Source organism: Nyctereutes procyonoides, unplaced genomic scaffold (genome assembly GCF_905146905.1).
Source record: "Nyctereutes procyonoides isolate TBG_1078 unplaced genomic scaffold, NYPRO_anot_genome, whole genome shotgun sequence".
NCBI classification, from domain to species: Eukaryota; Metazoa; Chordata; class Mammalia; order Carnivora; family Canidae; genus Nyctereutes; species Nyctereutes procyonoides.
The window spans coordinates 10,905,179-10,926,585 of NW_026575132.1; the positions used below are offsets into that span (position 1 = coordinate 10,905,179).

At 40.6% G+C, this 21,407-nt stretch overlaps 1 protein-coding gene across 1 annotated transcript in view; it reads left to right on the plus strand.

Moving 5' to 3' along the window:
* The window catches only part of CDK15 (cyclin dependent kinase 15), an 82,156-nt gene that overhangs the window by 35,887 nt on the left and 24,862 nt on the right, over positions 1 to 21,407 (plus strand). The window contains 2 exon segments of the mRNA XM_055345385.1: positions 4,289 to 4,382; positions 9,004 to 9,067. Of these exon segments, the coding sequence (XP_055201360.1) occupies positions 4,289 to 4,382; positions 9,004 to 9,067 (158 nt within the window).

Below are 21,407 nucleotides of genomic sequence, written 5' to 3' on the forward strand. Positions count from 1 at the left end.
GTGCCTGCCTGAGATATTGCAGATTTCCTGCTGCAAACTTCCAAATATAAAGAGTGGCTCAAGGAAAAGCAAATGGGAATGTCATGTCACTGTCATACATTGTGTTGTTCTGAATTAATTTCAACAGTGAAAAATGAAATACTGATTCATTTCTCCCAACATTTTTGTGTGCTCCTTACACCTCTGAAAAACCAAAAACTCCTGAGATGGTTGATTTCCCCAGAGATTGTCTAAGGAATTTGAAGAATCTTTTCCTCTCTTATGGAAGAATTTGTTCATGCTCAGAATAAAGAAAAGGTTAGGAAGAAAGCCAGAAAAAGCAGAAAACATATAAACTGTTTCCTTTAACCTGACTGAAGAAACCCAGTTGGAGCAATAAAATGACCCAGTACATCTCTCCTTTCTGGGAGGGTTCCACTGGTTGATGCCATCAGGTCTTTTTAACCCTGTGTAGGAAGTTCTCCTTCATCTACATGGGGTACCCCAAGGGTTTCTCCACAAAGCAGAAATCTTCTGAGAAGCCTAAAGATAGGAAGGGTAAGAAGAAGAGGTAAGAAGAGCCACAAGATGAAGATTTAAGAACAAAGCAAATGAGTAAGAAGAAATAGGAGCTGGTTTCCCACCTAGACCTAAATGTTCAGATTATTTCAAACATTTGCTTAAGGTTAGGCTGGTGGTGGACAAAATAGACAATAGCCACTCAACTTGTTTACAAAGCAAATTAAAAAATATAATAGCTCTGAAGAACAAGTGAAAAAAAATAGGAAGATGTGTTGTGTAGTTTTTAAAGAACAATGCTTACACCTGGAAAGTATCTTTGGTTTTTCAAACTTAAGATACACAGATTTATTTTCTTACTAATGCATTGGTATTTATAGTACTTATGGATATTTCAGGTATTGAAATATAATTGATTTAGGAATTTTGTTTGTCTTGCAAGTGTCCTAAGTGAGCACATGGGCACCCAGGGGTGTGTGTATTTTATATATATATGTATCCTTAGACTTTATCTGTTAGGTGAGAAAGGTTTTAATCTACCCTGAGGTGAAACTTAAAAAGAAAGACTCAAGGGGCACCGGGGTGGCTCAGCTGGTTAAGCATCTGCCTTTGGCTCATGTCATGGTCCCAGGATCACATTGGGCTCCCTGGTCAGCAGGGAGCTTGCTTCTCCCTCTCCCACTCCCTCTGCTTATGCTAACTCTGTCAGATGAATAAATGAAGTCTTTTAAAATAAAAATAAAATAAATAAAAAGACTCAAGAGAATGCCTGTAAGGCACCAACCATACAAATGCAGATGGAGAATTTCAGCCAATATTAGCATATTATTCTGTCACACAAACTCCAGTGTACTACTTGCATAATGGCCTTAATGTCCAGCTTTCTCCAGTAGTTTACATAGTTTTGTAAACTACTAGTAGAGTAGAAGACAAAGGACTAAGAAGTTGCTAAAGAAAGGACTTCCTTCTAACTTCCCTACAGCCATTAGTACGAAAAAACAAGCTTTTTTCAAGCAATGAAATCCTTCTGAGGGGAGGAATAAAGTGGACTACAGGTTTAAACCTGGCAATGCCCTTGGTTTTAAACCTTGTTTAAAATACTATCTGGCCTTTTAGTGGCTTGTGAGTCCCTGGCGTTTCTGGAAAGTGTTAGGGTACTGGATGGAGGGTTGGCTCAAAAGCCAGTACATTTCCATCTTTATTTCATATGAGTTCATATACAATTACATATATGTTTTATATACACACACACATTTTTTCATCTCAAAATAAAATGGTTTAAGACCTTTCAAGCATGTGTAGAGAAAGCATCAGGGGCCATGGATGGAGACCATTTCATAGTATTCACCAACTCAGTTTCCTAGTTGACTTATCTCATAATTGACCATTGCTAGCAATCAGGATGCTTTTTTTTTACCATTTTACAGTTTTCTATTTCTTTTAATCTCCTGCATGTATTGTTTAACTCATACCTTTTATAGCTGTTGCTTTAAAGATAAGAAACCCCAAAAAATGGATTTTATTTTTTTTTAAGATTTTATTTATTTATTCATGAGAGACACAGAGAAAGAGAGAGACAGAGGCAGGGACACAGGCAGAGGGAGAAGCAGGCTCCATGCAGGGAGCCCGACGTGGGACTCGATCCCAGGTCTCCAGGATCATGTCCTGGGCCAAAGGTGGTGCTAAACCACTGAGCCACCTGGGCTGCCCAAAAAAAAAAAAAAAAAAAAAAAGGATTTTAAAATGCAAGTTAATGAGGAGCATTAAATGGCAATAAGTCTCAAAAATCCACCTTAAGATGCTATTTACCAGATTCTTAAGTTAATTTGTCTGATCAAAATTCTTGTATCACATATCAAGGTGTCTCTTATACATGAAAAATCACTAAAAAGTAAATATGGTGGCCATTGTATCCAAATTGGCTTTTTCAAAATTGCCAATAATGTGATATATTTTATTTATATATGTGCAAAGTTCCAAAAATAAGCCAGTTGCTTATTTTAAATGCAAGCCAAATATTAGGTCATGAAAACAGTTTTTGACTTTTTTGACATGATAAGATACAATGACATTTCAATTGCCCATTTTTTCTTTTATTTATTTATTTATTTATTTATTTATTAGAGAGAGCATGAACAGAGGGGAGGGGCAAAGGGAGAGGGAGAAGCAGACTCCTCCGTAAGTGATGAGCATGGAGCCCAACTCAGGGCTTGACCCCGAGACCCTCAGATCATGACCTGAGCTGAAGGCAGATGCTTAACTGACTTAATTTTCTTTTTAATATAAATTCTATCCTCAAACCAGACACAAGATAAAAATTATTCTTAAACTTGTTTACCAAGAAATCTGCTTTCTCCTACACAAGCAATTTAAAAGGAATTAAAAAGCATGTGTCTGTAATCAGATGGAAAAAATGAAAAGTTATAGTATGTAATAAATATATAATATCAAAGACCATATTTAAAATGATCTTGATAAGTTTGTTTGGCTTAACTATGCTTCTTTACCATGCCACACAAGAAAATGTCAAGATGGATAAGGGAGTTTGCAAAATTATGTGTTACAGTGAAAAGAATTTGGAGTCAAAGGATAGGACCATGAGGATAATCACTGTGATCAATCACCTGAAACATTTTTATCTCTCAAAAGACCTATATGAAAAAAATACTTATATGAATAAAAACATATTATTAGGAAAATAAATCTTACCCCTTGCTGTCCCTAGGAATTACCCTCCAGTTTGACTACCTAGGAAATAAATTTTATATTTCACCCTATTTCATCTATTGGGAGATATACAGTCTCTGCTAAGTCAGGATGTACCTTATAGTTGGTAGCGTCTTACCAAAGCCATCAGGCAGGCTGCAGTTGTGACCGCAGCTACCACTGTACATATGTGAACATCAAATGCCAGCATCAAGAGTTGCAGAATGGGCATCCGTGACTTGGAAGAAAGTCTTGCAGACAGGAGAGGTTTTTTTTTTTTCCTTTTTTTTCAACTAGGAACCAAATGGTTGTGGAGAGGCAGTGAATCAGACATGTTTAGTAGCATTCTTTAAGCAGGAGTCAAAAGTAGGTTAACTCTATATAATTTCAAGGTCAGCTTAGAAGCCCAGCACCGATGACTCTTAGTTTTCTTATGGATTATTTTAAGAAATGCTGCATCATCAAACTCCTGATATAGAGGATGATCCCATGGATAAAAACAGACATCAAAGAGTCTGAGTCAAATGCTGAATGTAAAAAAGTTTTAGGAGTACCCAAACCAATTTATTTCACTTTAGCATTCCATTTTTTGCATACACTAGTATGATATATAATAAAATAATCTAATTAAATGTATAACAGCCCTCTCAATAGCTGCTAAAGAAACATTCTGATTCTGTCATGGTTTAACTTGTAGGAATTTTTTCTCCTAATAGTTACTTATACTAATGGTGCCTCTTAAAACGATAGCATCTTAGATTCCGTGAAAGAAAGTATTCAAAAAAAAAAAAAAAGATAGTATTCAGTTTGGAGATTCAGTATTTTTGCCTCCTCCCATAAAATGGATAACGAACTTGAATGAGCTGAACCGTTTGCTATCTTTACTGCGTTCCTAAATGTGTTTGCTAAATTTTAACTAAAGCTGCAGGTTGTTCTTACTTTTTTCTTTTTTCTTTTCCAAGACTTTTAATAGCACCATATTTAACTCCCCAAAATATTTACTGGGAGGAGAAATACTAGTAGTTCACTTTCGCATGTATGGTTCCCTTGAAAGTGTCAGGCTGACTCTTGTTTCCTTTGCTAGGGGTGCAGGCTGCATCTTTATTGAAATGTTCGAGGGTCAACCTTTGTTTCCTGGGGTTTCCAACATCCTTGAACAGCTGGAGAAGATCTGGGAGGTAAGAATTCCTCTTAGGAAGAAGAAATACCTGCATTTCAAACTTTGAACCAAATTTGTTGAGATTTTATGCCACATATTAAGGCTGTGGAAACTGATATTTGCCACAAGTATAAAAAGCACCTTGGGAATGAAGGTGCAGTCAGGAAATCCCCTGTGGTCCTGGAGCAGCCCCTGAACCCACCTGCCCCCAGTTAGGATTTTCTCAGCCTCCCAGGGCAATTTCCACTGTGGCTACTTAAGCACATCCCCTGCCTTGCCACCCTCAGCTGTAATTTTTTTTTTTTAAGATTTTATTTATTTATTCATGAGAGACACACAGAGAGAGAGAGAGAGAGAGGCAGAGACACAGGCAGAGGGAGAAGCAGGCTCCATGCAGGGAGCCCGACGTGGGACTCGATCCCAGGTCTCCAGGATCACACCCTGGGCCAAAGGCAGGCACTAAACCACTGAGCCACCCAGGGATCCCCCTGTAATTCTATCATATATTTGGCCCTGGGTTCTTGTCCACTGAAGACACTAAATTTCCACAGAACTCTGATGAAACAAAGGCTTACCATGTCAGTGTGAGAGAAGTACACCATGTATCCCGCTCTTCCTAAACCACATTCCTAAGGTGTGAAGGTGCTTTTGTATGTGCTTCCATTTCTTGACATTTATCCCTACCTCATTTGCACCACGATGTGCTTCATTCTTTCGTCTCTTGTAGCTTATATGCTATGTACCATAGTCATCTGTATATTCTTCTTTTCTTGGTGATTTTTTTCCATTGTGGTAAAATATACATAAAATTTACAGTCTAACCATTTTTTTAAAAAAGATTTTATTTATTTATTCATGAGAGACAGAGAGAGAGAGGCATGGCATAAACAGAGGGAGAAGCAGGCCCCCTTCAGGGAGCCTGATGTGGGACTCAATCACAGGACCCCAGGATCATGACCGGAGCCAAAGGCAGATGCTCAACCACTGAGCCACCCAGGTGTCCCACTGTCTAACCATTTTTAAGCATATGATACATTAAGTGCACTCACCTTGTTGTGCAACCATCACCACCATCCAGTTCCAAAACCTTTTCATCACCTGAAACAGAAGTTCTGTGCCCATTAAGCATTAACTCACCATCCTCCTTCCTCTCAGCACCTAGTAAGCTCTCAATTGTCTCCAGGAATTTGCCTATCCTGCGTATCTCCTGTCAGTGGAATCACATAGTATTTGTCCTCTGTGTCTGGCTTGTTTCACTTGTATTTTAAAGGTTCATTCATGTTGTAGTGTGTGTCAAAGTGCTTTAAGCTATACTGTTGTTGTCCTGGGTCCTCTCTTTCAAGTTTTCTTCCTTCAAGCAGGCTTCTGGAGCATTCTTGCTAAAAGCGTATGATAAAGGGTTTCTTGAGAGATAGAGCCAGAGTGGGGGTTTTATGTGTAGGGGAGGAAATTTGTCTTCTCTGGAACTGCTTTACAATTTTGAGGCAGAGACAGAATTTTGTTATCTCAACTACAGTTCCAACTCTGAGGACAAAGTGAGAACAGTCACCACATTCTGCGGTGTGTTATCTTTTACACTACTACAGTTCAAGGAGGGTAGAAACTTCAACATTACAGACAGATCCTGAATTAGTGTTTCATTAAGCGTCTACACAGATGAAAATAGGAAAGCTATTTTGGGTTCCATGATATTTGACGTAGGAATTGCCTCTTTGAAAGCAACCGGTCCATTCTACTCTCCCAGTCTTTAACCACAACTGTTCTTTACATTTATCCTGAGATCTCACTCTTAGGAATGAAGACATGATGAGAAATCCTGAATCTTTACCATCTTTCTAAAATGCCTGTGTGTGCATGTGTGTATGAGTGTGTGTGTGTTTTCATCTGAATAATGGTCACCTCTTTCTGATCAATTTTTTAGAAATCTAATTCTTGTAATAAGTGTTTTTAGCAAAGAATCCCAAATGCAGTTCTAAAATCAGAATAAAATAAACTGTGCAGACTTTAAATCCATTAATCAAAATGCCTTCAGTTTCCATTCCAACAAAGGGAGAAAACAGCCCTGTGGAGCCCACTATGATTTCAAACATAGCATTCACTAGCTGCCTTTTAAGAGCCTTCAGGGAGGGAGTAAGTCAACAATTTTTGGTTTTCAGTTTCCCAGACAGTCAAGTGGACATTTAGTAATTTTCTCAAGTGAAAACAAATTCAATAACTTTCAAATAGAAACTGAGCATCAAATTTCCACATAAAGGATATTGACTTTTTATTTAAATCTTTAAAATCTCAGGCTTAAAGTTTTTAGTATAATACTTAAAAATGTTTGGTTGGTATCCATTTTGTTGGCTTTAATTAAACATAATACAAAGTAACCAATAATTCTAGTAACTATCACCTTAGAGAAAATATGGATGTAGTTGCTAGTTATTTCCTTTGGTGCTTTTTCTTCATTGTCTCTGTTCTCTTTTCATTGTGCTTTGCCAGTCACCAGAAGACATATGGGTGCATGTGAATCACTTGTTTACATGCACATCTGTGCAAATACAGAAGATGGAAGGTTAAAAAAGAAGAATCAGCTTCCCATCCTCTGGGCCTCTCCCACAAAAGAAGAATTAGTCCAGTTGGTTTTTCAAAATGGATTCCAGGATTCTTCGTGTTCTCTCAGGCTCAGGGTGGTTGATAGAAAAAGCCTATAATCCTCTCAGTAGCTTTTCAGTTTGTTTAGGGAATGGATCAAAGAAAGATTTTCCTGGGTGGCATGATTTTTTTTATTGTATGAGAGAAAATAGCACTTCAGTATCTTTTGTTTAAGGAGATCTTAGCAGGCACTGCAAAATGTACCTCTCAGCCGGAGTCCTAGTCAGCAAGCTGGTAGACATTAAGATTCTAGATTCTTCATTGATTATTAATCATTGTTAGGCAATTGACTTCCTGCCATAACAATTGGGTTGGCAACTATATCCAGCATTTTGCAAATGGATTTATTAGATTCTTTCTATGAGAGATGCTTCTAAAAAGACCTATGTTGAGATATGCTTCTAAGAAGAGTTACATTGAATAGTGGTGTAGTGAAAGCTATTGGTATTTCCCTAATATTTCACAGGAACAATGTTATTCTAGCTCCCAGATATAACTGACATTGGGCTTTTATGGTTATAGCAAAAGAATGGTAAAATGATGCCTACAAAAGAACTCACAGTGAAAGCACTATCCCAGATCTGAAGTGTTTTGACTTTGTACTCCAAAAGACTTTTATTTTCATATTAATTACAAACTGGAGCTTCAATTTGGTAATCCAAAGCATAAGTGAGCTCTTTTTCAAGTGATGCTGTTACTTTTACAATCCACCAAAGCCAAATACCATATTCCAGACTGACAGGCCACCAAGAAAACAAGAGGAGATGAATTCTGTAGGAAGGACTAGAGTTAGGTTTGGGATCATTTTTAGCCAACATTCCACTGTCTAAAGGTCAGTAATCTGAATCCTTTTTAATTTGAGCACGTTGGGGAACAGCTGAATGATCATGCTGAGGCATAATTCAGGCGATGTTCTTGTCTGTGTGTGTGTTTCATCCAATGTAAAGCAAAGGGAAGGTCACTCCTGTCTCTATATCCCCGACTCCTAGAATAGAATCCTGCTATATGATGACCACACCATAAATATTTAGTGATAAGAATATGACTTTAAGCAAGGCTGTATGATCTACCTTAGAATAATAATTGAGGGGCAGCACAGTGGCTCAGGGCAGCCCAGGTGGCTCAGCGGTTTAGCGCCGCCCTCAGCCTGGGCCATAATCCTGGAGACCTGGGATCGAGTCCCACGTCAGGCTCCCTGCATGGAGCCTGCTTCTCCCTCTGCCTGTGTCTCTGTCTCTCTGTCTCTGTCTCTCTCTCTCTCATAAATAAATAAAATCTTAAATAATAATAATAATAATTGAGTTAGTGAAGACAGTCTCAGGACCTATATTTGGATGCTCCTGAGAAACACAACCAGCAGGATGTATAGAGATACACAAAAGGAGATATATTATGGGAATTGGCTCATGTGATAATGGAGGGTGAGATATGCTGTCCACAAGATGGAAAACCAGGAAAGCTGGCAGTATAATTCCCCAAAGGCCTGAAACCTAAGGGGATGCTGGTATAAGTCCCAGAGTCTGAAGGCCAGAGAACCAGAAGCTCCAATGTGTGAGGGCAGGAGAAGATGGATGTCCCAGCTCAAGAAGAGAGAGACAGAATTTGCCCTTCTTCCACCTTTTTGTCCAATACAGTCCCTCAATCAACTGGGTGATGCCCACCCACACTGGAAAGGGCATATCTCTTTACACAGTCTACTGATTCAAATACTAATCTCTTCCAGAAGTATCCTCAAAGACACAACCCAAAATAATATTTTACTAGCTATCTGTGCATCGCTATGCCCAGTCAAGTTGGCACATAAAATTAATCATCACAGGATTTTAAGAATACATAACAGTTTGGTCCATGAAACTACAAATATGGGTAACACTAAAGTTTCTTTCCTGCGTGTGTCAGCTGGCAAAACGTGATGTATAAAATGAATTATTCCCTATTCCTCCCTGATCTGTTCTTCATGTCTCCTGCCTCATCTTTCTTTGTCTTTCTTCGGCTTCACATAGGTGTTGGGAGTCCCTACAGAGGATACCTGGCCTGGAGTTTCCAAGCTACCTAACTACAATCCAGGTAATATTGATTTGAGCTTCTGAATGCTCTGAAAATTAGCAACATGAAGGCATTTGCCACACAGAGTGCCCTCCTTTTATTGTTAACTCAACAGTGAAGATAAGTCTAGATGAATTTTTAGAATCATATATTCCCTGCTAATCCTTTTATGAAAAGAACTCTGAAATAGTAGTTGAGGTTAGATCAGTTCTTCAACTCTGTACAATATCAGTAGCAAGCTTAAGAATTTGGAATGACTATTATTGTGGATTCCACATCCATTTCCAAATATCCAATGGCTCAAAAGAACGTCTCATTGTTGAGCCCCGTGGCTATTATTTGCTTTCTTTGCTAGGTTATTGTACCTCATAAAATATAAAAAGAAAGCTAATGGAACGGAGGGGAAGTAGAGGCTCATTAGGCCTCGCACAGGCCAGGTAAGATATCTCTATATTACAGAAGAGGTCATCCATTGTCCCTGGACCTAACACTTGGTCATTCACATCACCCGTTGGTCTTCCATGACTGGCTCCTGGGAATGGATTTGGAAGTGTTGGAGGTGGACTTGCCCATTGGGGAAGTCTTTGAGAAGTGGTCTCAAGGCCATGCCAGAGAGATCATATTACCCAGTAGTCACTTTAAGGATGTTGAGACAGAAGGAAGGAGACAAGAAATGAGCTACAGGATGAAGGGCTGTATCAGAGGCTGGGGAAGCAAGTGATGGCCATACCAAAGCTGGACTCTTGCTGGAAGGACTAAAGGGAAGGAGATGTGTACAGATAAGGGCAAAATTGGGATGACTATGGCTCAAGTTAGATATTCTAGTCTTTATATTCTGATGCAGACCCATCACTAAATATGGACTTTCCCCAAATTGTTGTCATTTCTAACTTTGGTATAAGATCATCTTAGAAGGGTCTCATGAGAGCAAGAAATTGTAGGGAGATTACAAAGGCAATTAAAGAGAATAACAAAAGACATAAGAGACCAAGGATATTTTTTCTTCTTTTCTCCAGCATATAATACTTTTGCTCAAATAGCTATACATAAGGATCAGGCAAGTTAAACCGACCAGGATTATGAAAACCCTGCAGCAAGCTAAAATCATTTCAGCTGCCTTATGAATGATCATATGCACTGCCAAACAGCCTTAGACTAACATTTACAAATAGTTTACCATTTCCAACTATTTTGCTAGAGTTTAGCACCTGAGAAAAATGCCACTCTGGCCACACAAGGCTTGGAATAGTGCCTTTTCCTTGTGGTCTGAAACAGAGAGAAAAAAGAACAGGCTATTGTAGAGACCATGGTCCAGTCTGTCATAGCTCTATCTCCAGTTACTGTGGTTTCTAGGAGAACCTGGTTCTATTTTCCCCACCTTGCCTATCTATACCTCTCCATACCCACTCTGCTCTCCAGGTGAAAATGGAACCCCTCAGCTTCCTATCATGGATGCAAGCAGAAGTTTAGGGTCACGGGAAACAATGGGGTGGTGTCAATACAAAGCTGCTGTGGTGAGCATTTGCTGTTCTTCCAGACTTCAAACATTTGGGTTTCAGGTTGGTTCAAGCAAATAAGCAGTGATCCTTAACAGAGAACGCCTTGGTGAGAACAATAATGATAGAAACTTGTTCAAAATGTTTCCCTGCCAGATTCTGTACTAAATAAGATAACTGGGTCCCAATAAAACACCGAGAAATATGTTGCATTTTTCATTTTGCTGTCATTTCAAAGTAATGTGCAATTTTTTATTTATGAAGAGAATTCTCTGGGCCCAACATCAATAGGGTTCATACTTTGCATTGTTTTTCTAGTAGGGATTTGATTTAATTCAAGTAAGTCAAAAATTTTTGAACACCTACTATCTGCCAGGCGCTATATTGTGTGTTGAGTTTGCACAGATGAATATGGTACATTCTTGGATCTCTGAGAACTTGGGTTTGTATTCATTTATCTGCACTCTTTCACCAGCTCTCCTTATGGAGAGGTGTGATCATTTGTGATCCTCAATTCCATGGGTTTGAGCAGCGTGTAGCTGTGGACCAAGCTAAGCTTGTGAAAGGGAGTTGTAACCCTTCCTTAGCTACAAGGAAGATATCTAATTCTGTATTTGTAAATCTTAGAAGTCCAGCATATCTTCAGCATGGAGTCAGTACTACTGATAACTCAATCATAAGAACTATGTTTTAAAAGGGTCATCATCTGTGTTCCAGGACCATCCCCTATGACCAACAAGAAGCCCTTTTAAGCCACCCCCATCACTGAGCTGCCACTGGTGCTTCCACCCACTTTAACACCAGTGATTAAGAGAACAGAATAGGGGATGGGAGCCAGAAAAGTATCACAGAGGAGAACAGTAACACCATATTGGATGATATTTCCATTTCTTTCCTTTTCATTCAGTAGTAGGAAGATTCCCCAAACTTTGAATTCAGCCATATAATAATTTGAGAGGGCTGAGAGCTCAGAACTCAAAACAGTGTCCATCTATGCATACTCTATCCTTTCCCAGACCTCGTCTGGACTGTGTCTAGGAAAACAACACAGTTTCTGTGTAGGTTTAAAAAAATACCTGGTGCTGACCCCACCTGGATAGGTTTCTCTGGCCAATTACCTGTTTTCTTGGGGTACTGATGAGCAAGGGTTGTAGGTTTTCTAGCCATCAATTTAGAATCTTGTGCCTGATTAAATCTGGGCAAGGGAAGAGAGATATGCAATTTTAGACACTAGGCTTCCTTTCTTTTTCTTTCTTTTCTTTTCCTTTCTTTTCTTTCTCTTTTTCTTTCCTTCCTTCTTTCCTTCCTTCTTCCTTCCTTCCCTCCACCCCTCCCCATTTTAAGCAAGCTGGCTGAGAACTCTGTGTCCTCTACTTCAAAGGGCCAGTTGTCTTATTTTGATGTGGGCAGATTGAGAAGTAGGCTTTGAAAAGTAGGCTTTTTTTTGTTTAATCTTTTCTCCTGGGATAGCTTTCAGAGCAATATATCCAAGTGTCAGTAAGGGGGTTCTGACGAGCACAGATTCCCAGACTCTCAGCAGGATCATTCTCTAACAGAAATATAAAAGTGAAATATTAAAAACCCTGGAACGTGAACTCCATCTGCAGAGTAGCCAGTGGCTTGCCTGCTTGCACCATGGGAAAAAAAGATCTTGAAAAAAGAGGGAGGAGAAAAAAAGTGCTTTGAGTAAGAGGTTTACAGGTTTAGTAGAGCATAGTAACATCCCCTCAAAGAAGTGGGTGTTGCTCTGTGACCCCCCAAAATGCTCTGCCTTTGACTCAGCCGCCAGAACACTCACCCTCCCCCGGCAAAACACCCCCTTTTCACATGCTAACTGAGGCGCCTGTGATTGGCTGAACAATAAACTGGTCACACTTGCTAAAGGCCTGCCATCTTTCACACAATTAGCCAAGACACATTAATCAAACTGGCGGTGGACTGGGGCTGTGCTGGCCTCCAGCGGGGGCAGGGTGGGGGGGTGCCGCGTGCGTTTTGGTCATCCTTAATAAGAGTCCATAGGAAGCAGTAATAAAGAGCAACATGCTGGAGGGAATTCTACTATCAGAAAGTCTTGGAAAGGTTAAAGCCCCAGTTGATGCCCTATCTGGGGTTTACTAGGTTTATGGCAGAGAGGATCCCAGCAACTTCGTGCAAACTGGGTATTGGTCTTGGCTACAATCTGCTCATACAAGACAGTAGTGTGGATTTAAAAAGTGGACCCCCACAGACAATTTTACAAAGTTCCCTGGTCCTCTTAGCTTCCCTTCCTGCCCCACCCCCCCAAAAGTCACTCAAGAGTCCCTCCCCTTTTGAGGCTCAAGGGCTTCAAATCCAACTAAACCGATAGGAATAGAGCCTCTATAAGAAGTAGAGAACCACTTAGAATCAATTAAGAGAAAGTATTAAATGGCAGGGTGTTGGTCCTAAACTAAGTATTTGGAGGACATAAAAAATAGTTAATTTTGAAAGAGAAAAAAAAAATAAGCTAACGTTTGTACTTTCAGTGGTAATACCTTCCTTCTTTTCTTTTCTAAATTCCCTTTAAATAGATTTTTTCCAATGGCAATATAGAGCTAATAAGATCATACCTTAGGGACCAGTTTGCTACAGAATCATGTAAGGCTTTTAGGAGAACCAACTAAATATTTAGACGTTTCTCAGTGAAAGTAAACGGAGTCCTTACTCCTCTGGAGGTTGTCCAGTCACCATCTCATTAGATGCAAAGATCCTGTGATAAAGAAAAACTTTTTTTTGTGCCCACATGATTGCAGCCCAGTTGTGGTTTTTAATGTGTCATTGATTGTTTCATCCAACTCCTTTTGCTCCAATGAAAGGGTCTGTCGTGGCTCTGTTTGCTTCCTTAAACACGGGTTTTGAAAGCGTTCATGCTGTGTGAGCTCAAATCCTAGTATTAACGTACTGCTGGGTTCATTTCACTACACTCAAAAGCGCTGAGTTTAAATCCCTCTCAATTCCATTTGAGGCACCAGAAGACTTTATCCTTCTCCACTAATGGTTCCAAGTTTACATCTAGATACTGGGGGTCAAGGACAGGAGAGGATTTAGAAATAACAGTGCATGACATTAGTCAATGCATTTGCCAAATTGGCAATTAGTTCCTGATGTGCGTGCAAAGCATTTTATTCCTGTCTCTTTGATGCTTGTTCCCATTGAGAAGGGAATAGAGTCCACAGAGGCCTTCAAACTTTTAAAGAAATATCTGCTGAAAATCATGCCTGATTTGTGACATGAGCTCAGCTGCAGGGAAGCATCCGGGATTATCATGGTTCTTTCAGCCCCAGGAAAAAACCCTGCACATGGAAAGATTTTCCACTGGAGGAACTTAGTGGAAATCAAAAGGCAGGAAAGCAGTACTAAAAGCCCTGCAGGGACCCAGAATCAGATGACTATAAACCATATAGTCAAATGGATCCTGCGGACACCCAATTATCTTCAGGACGCCTGCTTTTTCAACTTTTGACCACCAGGTGGAAGCAAGAAATAACAGGCCTGGAATACAGACCACAGACAGCATTACATTGCAGCAATCTAACCTTACCCTTGGAATGTTTTATTTTGACCTGAAATCCGGTGTGAGAGCTTCACTTCATCTGACACCACTATGGGACAGATGAGGATTGCTATCTAAAATGATCCTTGTCCCTATTGGGATGACAAAGAGCTACGACGCCTTGGGCTCAAGAGGTTCTGAGCAAGTCTTTGTGTGTTTGCTGTGAACACAGTGTAAGATCTGCATCAACATCCACTTTGTCACATGAGCTGTTAGCCGAGGGAGTTACTCAGGGGACTGAACTCGGGGAAGCTACCGATAAAAGAGGTTTTAATTATGGACAACAACTCCTCACAAATAGCGAGTCTGAGCTCCACCTTGTATTACCTGGGGCACTTGAGGAAGTTCCCTAATCTGCAAAATGGGAGCACTCCTATCATTTTAAAAGCATTCCCTTGCACCAGGCACAGAACACACATAATTGCTACTTTTTATAACTGCCTGCCAGGGTCCATGCTGCGGAGAGTAGCTCGGTTTTATTCACGAGAAAGCAGGTTTTCTCCCAGGTTGGCCCAGGGGTATTTCCTAGCTTGGAGAGGAGTCAGTCCACGTCCAAACCTTGTTCTCTTTCCAATGGCCATATTGCATCCCTCTGTCTCATTTTGCAGAGTGGTTCTGGGAAATAAACGAAATTAGTGAACCTTGTCTGCCATGGTTCCTAACTTCCAGTGGGTGCACAAAGTAAGTCAGTTCCCATCCTGTTTCACCCAGGGTGGAAGTTCATTCAGCGGTTCAGTGACTTGTCAGGGTTCAGACTCAATGCAAGTGTATGAGAATTGAAGGTATGCTTGTTTTTTTGTTGTTGTTGTTGTTTTTTTAAGATTGATTTATTTTATTTGGGGGGGAGGGAGAGCAGGGGGAGGGTAGAGAATCTTCAAACAGACTCTTCGGTGATCAAGGAGCTCCATCTCTCCACTCATGAGATCATGACCTGAGCCGGAACCAGCCGGGCACTTAACTGACTCAGCCACCCAGGTACCCCATGAAGTTATGCCTGTTTTTAATGTTTAGCTCCCTTAAAATTCTTGACTTCCCTCTAGATGTTAGGCACACCTCCCTGTGCCAGAACTGACTTCTGTGTTAGCTTGCTTAGCCCTAAACCTTGCCTGAATTCACACTCCCTAAGAGCTGACCCTCAGTTTTCAAATTTCTACCTAGGTCAGTGTGAGCACCTGTGACGGCTGTCTCTTCTGGTGAAGGCTCCATTCTGCAACCCCCCCATCCACCACTTAAAATGCTGCTTGAAGCCTGCCCACTGTGCCATGGGCTCTTCCCCAGCAGAAGCCTTAGTGTCTCCATGCTACATAATGGGTGACTACTAAATCACAGATGGCATCAATGCTATCTTTGTTAATCTCACCCCAAGCTTGGTATGGTAGAGAGTGCTAAAGATTTCTACAGAGCAAACTTGACCACTTCTAGGGTTTCTAGTATTTTATACATGCCCTCTAATTGGCACATAGTAGTAAGTCAATAAATATTTGTTAAATGAAATCAGTGACCAGGAGTTAAAAAACATGCAATTCTACTTCCAATCACACCCTCTAGGACTCGGATAATCCTTGTTCTGCCCACTTGGCCAAGAAAGCACATGCAAGTTATTATTCACTTTATTTTGGGGTAATAATAACTACCGTTTATTGAGCACTAGCTCTGAGTTAGGCACTTTACATGCATTATTTTACTTTGACTCACAACAGCCCTGTAGGATGGGGGCAATGTTATCATCCCTACTTTACAGATGAGATTACTAAGGCTCAGGAAGAGATGTGTCTCACCTAGCCAGGAAGGGGGTACTCCAGAATATCTAGACCAGTTGGATAGCAAAGCGGTCCTCACAGCTGAATCCCACCTTATTTTCCAGCTACCAAAGGGCACAGATGGTGATAGGATAATGAAACATGCCCTAGACTGGAAATCAGTTAATAACAGTTTTCAAGTTCATTTCCAAATGATTATGTCCTTCTAAGTGGACTTGGTTTTAGAATCTGTGAGTTTGATGACATGTTTTTGGAATGTAATGTGAGTAGAGTCCCTGTCCTGGGACTCCAGCAGCCCTGGCTTGCTATAGCTAATGTGTGAACCCTGATTGGGCTCATTACCATTGCACTTCTGCAAGGCCACCGAAAGCTCCTGGGGAGTTACTATTAACATCTTTATTAACCCGTCCCCCAAATCAGTCAGTGAAATCCATTTAGATACACAGCCTACTTTGATCTTCATTAATAGTTTCTTCTAGTTTCTACATTTATTTTTAGTTTTCACATCTTTATTTGGTGGCAATTATTAGTTTTAGTGATGAGGACTAGATCATCCTAAAGTAGTTAAGATTAGGAAAAATTACAAATGAGTGAAAGCAGGTAAAAAAAATTTTTAGGGCACCTCGTGTCTAAGTGGGTTAAACATCTGACTCTTGATTTCTGCTCAGGTCATGATCTCAGGGTTGTGGGATCTAGTTCCACCTCAGGCTCCATGCTCTCAAGCAGAGTCTACTTGAGATTCTCTCTCCCCCTGCTCACTCGCTCTCTCTCTTCTTCAAATAAACAAAATCTTTAAAAAAAAAACTTTTTTTTAAAAAAAAAGTAAAATCCTGCTAGATTTCTTTCCAGTTCAAGAAAAGGGGCTTTAAGATCCTAAATATCATGGAAATGGCTCAACCTGGAAGCTCCTTCCCCACCTTCATGGTCAGTGCCTGGTTCTACCAACCTCTGTAAGGCATAGAGCAAGACACACAAGTAGACTCTCTTGAGGTACTTTTAGATTTTAAGGATAAAGCTTAGTGAATTTATTTCACGCTTATTTTTTATCCAAGCATCGATTTTTCATTCATTTAACAAATATTTATGAATGATAGGTGTAAGGAACTTGGAGATTAAAAAATAAAGAAGACATTGATACCTGCCTTCAAAGAATACAGTCTAGAGGGGAAAAATACAAATAACACAGTTTGGAAAGTATTATTATAGCAGCATCCCTTAGGGACCTCTGGGAACCCTAGGAAAAAAAGCCCCCTTAGTTTGTCTGGGGAGTTTAGGGACTGTTTGAAAGAAACAGAGCTGGGTCTCAAAGATGACTAAGTGGGCTTTCTCCAGGTAAACAAGAAGGGCAAGACATTCCAGACAAAGGAACTTGACACAAATAAACAGGAAAGGGGGTTTATTTGATATTATACCAAGCAGGTAAATTGCTCAAGGAAGCTAGAATGTTAGCTCTGTGGTGGTACATTGCTGGAGATTAACCTGGAAGGGTAGATGGGGACCAGATTGGGAAGTGCTTTGTAATCATCCTAAGGATTTGGACTTTGACCAATAAGCAAAGAGAAGGTACTGGATAATTTTTAACAGGGAAGTGATATGGCAGGACTTAAATTTAAAAATTGCTTAGGACACTATATGTAGAATTAAATTGGTGGTATAACTGAACCCAAGTCTGTCTGCCCGATGCACAGCAAAGTCAATCACTAAAACATAGGGTGTGCAACAAGGAGATCAGAAGCAATGTGGCAATGCTTTAGATTCTAGGAGACAAATATTAAGTCTCAACTAGAGCAGTGGCAATGGAGAAGGAATGGAGGGGACAGATCTAACAAGCATCTATCTAGGTGGTAGAGTCAAGGGGAGGTTATAACTAATGGGATTCGAGTTGTGAGGGAGAAATCAATCTCCAGTTGGTGAATGAGAGGCCCTATCACTGGCACAGAACAGAAAGGGGGAAGAAACAGATTTGTGGAGAAAGTAATAAGATCAGAACATTGTGAGATTACGTATCTAGAGGACCACCAAATGGAGATATCTAAAAAGCAATCAGAAATACAAGCCTATGATTATAAGAGTCCAGTGTAAAAATAAAAAATTGGAAGTAATCCATTTAAAGTGGTTTTTGAAGCCTCAGTATGAATTCAGTTACCCAACAGAGAGTGTGAAGAGAAAGAAGGCTATGATAGAACCTTGAGGCACCAGGACTGAAGGGTCAGGCAGAGGGAAAGGGATCTTTGGAAGCTGAGAAGAAGAGCCAGAGGAGCTGGAGAAGACCAGGAGATGATAATAATCAGAATACCATGAAAATCACACGCTCATAAGCTCAGTGGGCGACATGTCTGTATTCCAGGGCTGAGCACATGTGGCAGCCCTTAAACATTTGTGGAGACTACAGGGAAGTGGTAAATATTGTCAACTGATATATCATCAAACACCATCCACACCAAACAGCATGATCAAGCTATAGCTCAGGATGCCTGGCTGGTTCAGTCCACAGAGCGTAAGACTGTTGTTCTTAGGGTTGTAAGTTCAAGCCCCACATTGGATGTAGAGATTACTTCATAAAATCTTGAAAGAAAGAAGAAAGAGAGAGGAAAGAAAGAAAGAAAGCTAGCTATAGGTCTAACATCATTTATAGGGGTGGACAGATGTCCAGAATCTGCAGAAAGTTTTTATGCAGGGTTAGAAAAGTGATAAGCTACAAATATGAGTTGGAATGCCAGGTTCAAATGCCAAGGAGCACACTTCATGAGAGCACCAGTTTTCAGCATCCTAATGACGATGGCCAAAAAGAATCTAAAGCCTGGTAAAGCACCAGAAGAACCAAGTTTAGACTCCTTGAGCCAAAGACCAAGGAAGTAAGTGGCTGTGAGGGCATGAGTGTGGTTAAGGCAGAGGTAGGAGAAGAGCTACAGATTTTTGCAATGCAGTTTTAAAGTTACAGCTTGAGATAGTGAAATAAGGCTAACACCATTATCAACTATTTAAATATATGGTATCTCAAGAATGCATTGTACTTGGGAAATTCCAGAGGTGTAGTTCAGTAGGCCACATTATAAGATAACCTTAGGGTGATTGTGGTAAGACTATAGAAACCAGAAAATGTTTTACCTTGAGCTAAGACTCAAGACGGTTCTGGTGAAGTTTTATCAATCAACCAGCAATTCTCTGTTGACATGGATCTGTTGTAAATGAGCTTTCTTATTTCACAAGTGAAATAAGCTTTATTTCACAAGACTTACGAAAAAATGTGTTATTTTATCATGGTAGCAACACTTCTGCCCTCATTTTAATTTTATTCCATTTAGATCAGACATTAATATGTTCAGCTTTTCAAGTTTCCTTTTGTAAAATACTTCACTTTTCCTATCTCAAATTCTAAGTGAATTTAAATGAGAACTCTTTTAAAAAAAAATTGCAGAAGAAGGAAATGGAGAAAAATTTGGTCTATTGACTTACCATCATTTTTGGAAAGAGAAGGGAAAGAAATAAGCTACCCGTAGCCCTATTGCTTTAGAGGCTACTGAAGCCAGAGAAACAAAGACCTCTTGAAATGGTGCGGTGTAAAATGCCTATCTGTGGATCATTCCCTCATTGATTGCTTGCAGCTTAACTACTAGCAAAAATCGATGGGAGAGAGCCAAGGTCATCCGGCGTCAGGTTATGGGCAGGAGAGTGGGATGGCAGGCCACCAACAAGCACTGGGCTTTGGCTCTGCTTCAGAACAGCAACCTGACCGTACCCTGGACACATCAGTCCCTCCAGCTCAGTTAATGTAGTTACAAAACAGATGGGGGAAGAGAGGTACAATCTGGCAAGACATGGTACCTCAAGTTCAATATAATTACGTTGCCTCCTGGGACAATGCTTAATGACAGAAAATATGAAGACTTCTTATGAAGTCTTCATCTTTCACCTCCTTGAAAAACAGAAGTACGCATCAAACACTATGTTCTGCAATTTTTTAGATACGTTGATTAATTGAATTTTCACAACTAGCCCGCTTGAGGCAATGAGCCTCAGAGAAGTGTGTGGAAGTCACTGATGAGTGGTTGACCCTGCCCCCTCCCTGCTAGACCAGCACCTTCTGTCCCATTTAGCGCCACCCCAGAAACATCTGGAGATTATTAAGAACAACGATAACAACACAATGACAGGCCAATGCTGGGCTGTCCCCAGGTTCACCAAATCAGACTCTGCGGGGTGGAGTCAGGGCTTCCTTTAGGTTCAGAACTCTCCCAGGTGATGCTAATCTGCAGCTTGGCTTGGGAACCACTGTGTTAGACCATGCTGCCTCTCCAAGATGAGAGGAGAAAACAAGAAGAAAGAAAAAGGAATAAGACTAACATTTATTGAGCCCCTCCTAGATGCCAAGTGCTTCACTTCATCTTATCTTCCCAAACAACTGGAAAAGTATTCCCATTTTACAGATCTGGAAACTTCTGAGTTAACCAGAGACCACAAATCTCAGAGCTCACAGGCGGCAGGAGAGAGATGTGAACCTGGGCCTGCGTTTGTGTTAGTGCAGCACACAGCTAGGTGCACACCTCCCACCCACACCGAAGACTCAAGAAATCAGGTGGCCTTATAAGAACCAGAGCTCGGACCTCATTAGAACTTCAGTGCAATGACACTGCAAGTTATTGAAGGAGAACAAAGAGGCAGGAACACCTGAGAGGAGAGAGGAAACCATGGTACACATCAGACCAGAGACGAAGCAAAAAGACAAGAGGCAAAGGGTGTAGAAATACTAACCTTACCCTTACTGTTCTGATTCTCACAACAACCCCAAGAGAGCAGGAGCTATGCTCCTCTCCCTTCGTTAGACATAGGAGATGCACGAGGTCCTGTGAGGTCAAGCCACACCCCCAGGTTACACAGCAGGTGAGCTCCTCAGTGGGCACTCAAAACCCAGCTCCAGGGTCCTAACCACCAGGCTTCTAGTTGCCTGCCACCACTCAAAGGAAGGACGAGAATAGGATTTATTCTGTTTCATGCGCAGAGGGAGGCACTTTACATTCATTATCTCACAGATCTATGCATTCAGCAAATCACTTTGTCCTTGAGGGGCTAATATGACCTCCAGCTTGGGTTGAGGAAACAGGCTGGCCATGGTTCAACTACCTTGCATAAGAGCTCCTGGATGCCACAGCAGCAGTTGCAAACCCGAGGTTCAGTGTTCGAGCCCTGACTCAGCCAATTCCATATCCGTGTGCCACGAGAACAAAGCTAAAGTTGGAAATCCTTTTAAAATACTAAAGTCGGATGATGGGCATTAAAGACGGCACATGATGGGATGAGCAGTGGGTATTATACTCTATGTTGACAAACTGAATTTCAATTTAAAAACTAAAATACTAAAGGCCCCTCAGTGCATAGGGCTCTAGGAGGAGAAAAACAAAACGTGGGAGAGCATTGAAATGGATTTCCTTATGTTGATTGGAAATTGGTTTATGACTAAGGGGAAACATTTTAATTTTGCTTGGCCAGGGAGGAACCCTATTTTGGCATCAGAAAGTGGTTTGGAAATAGACATT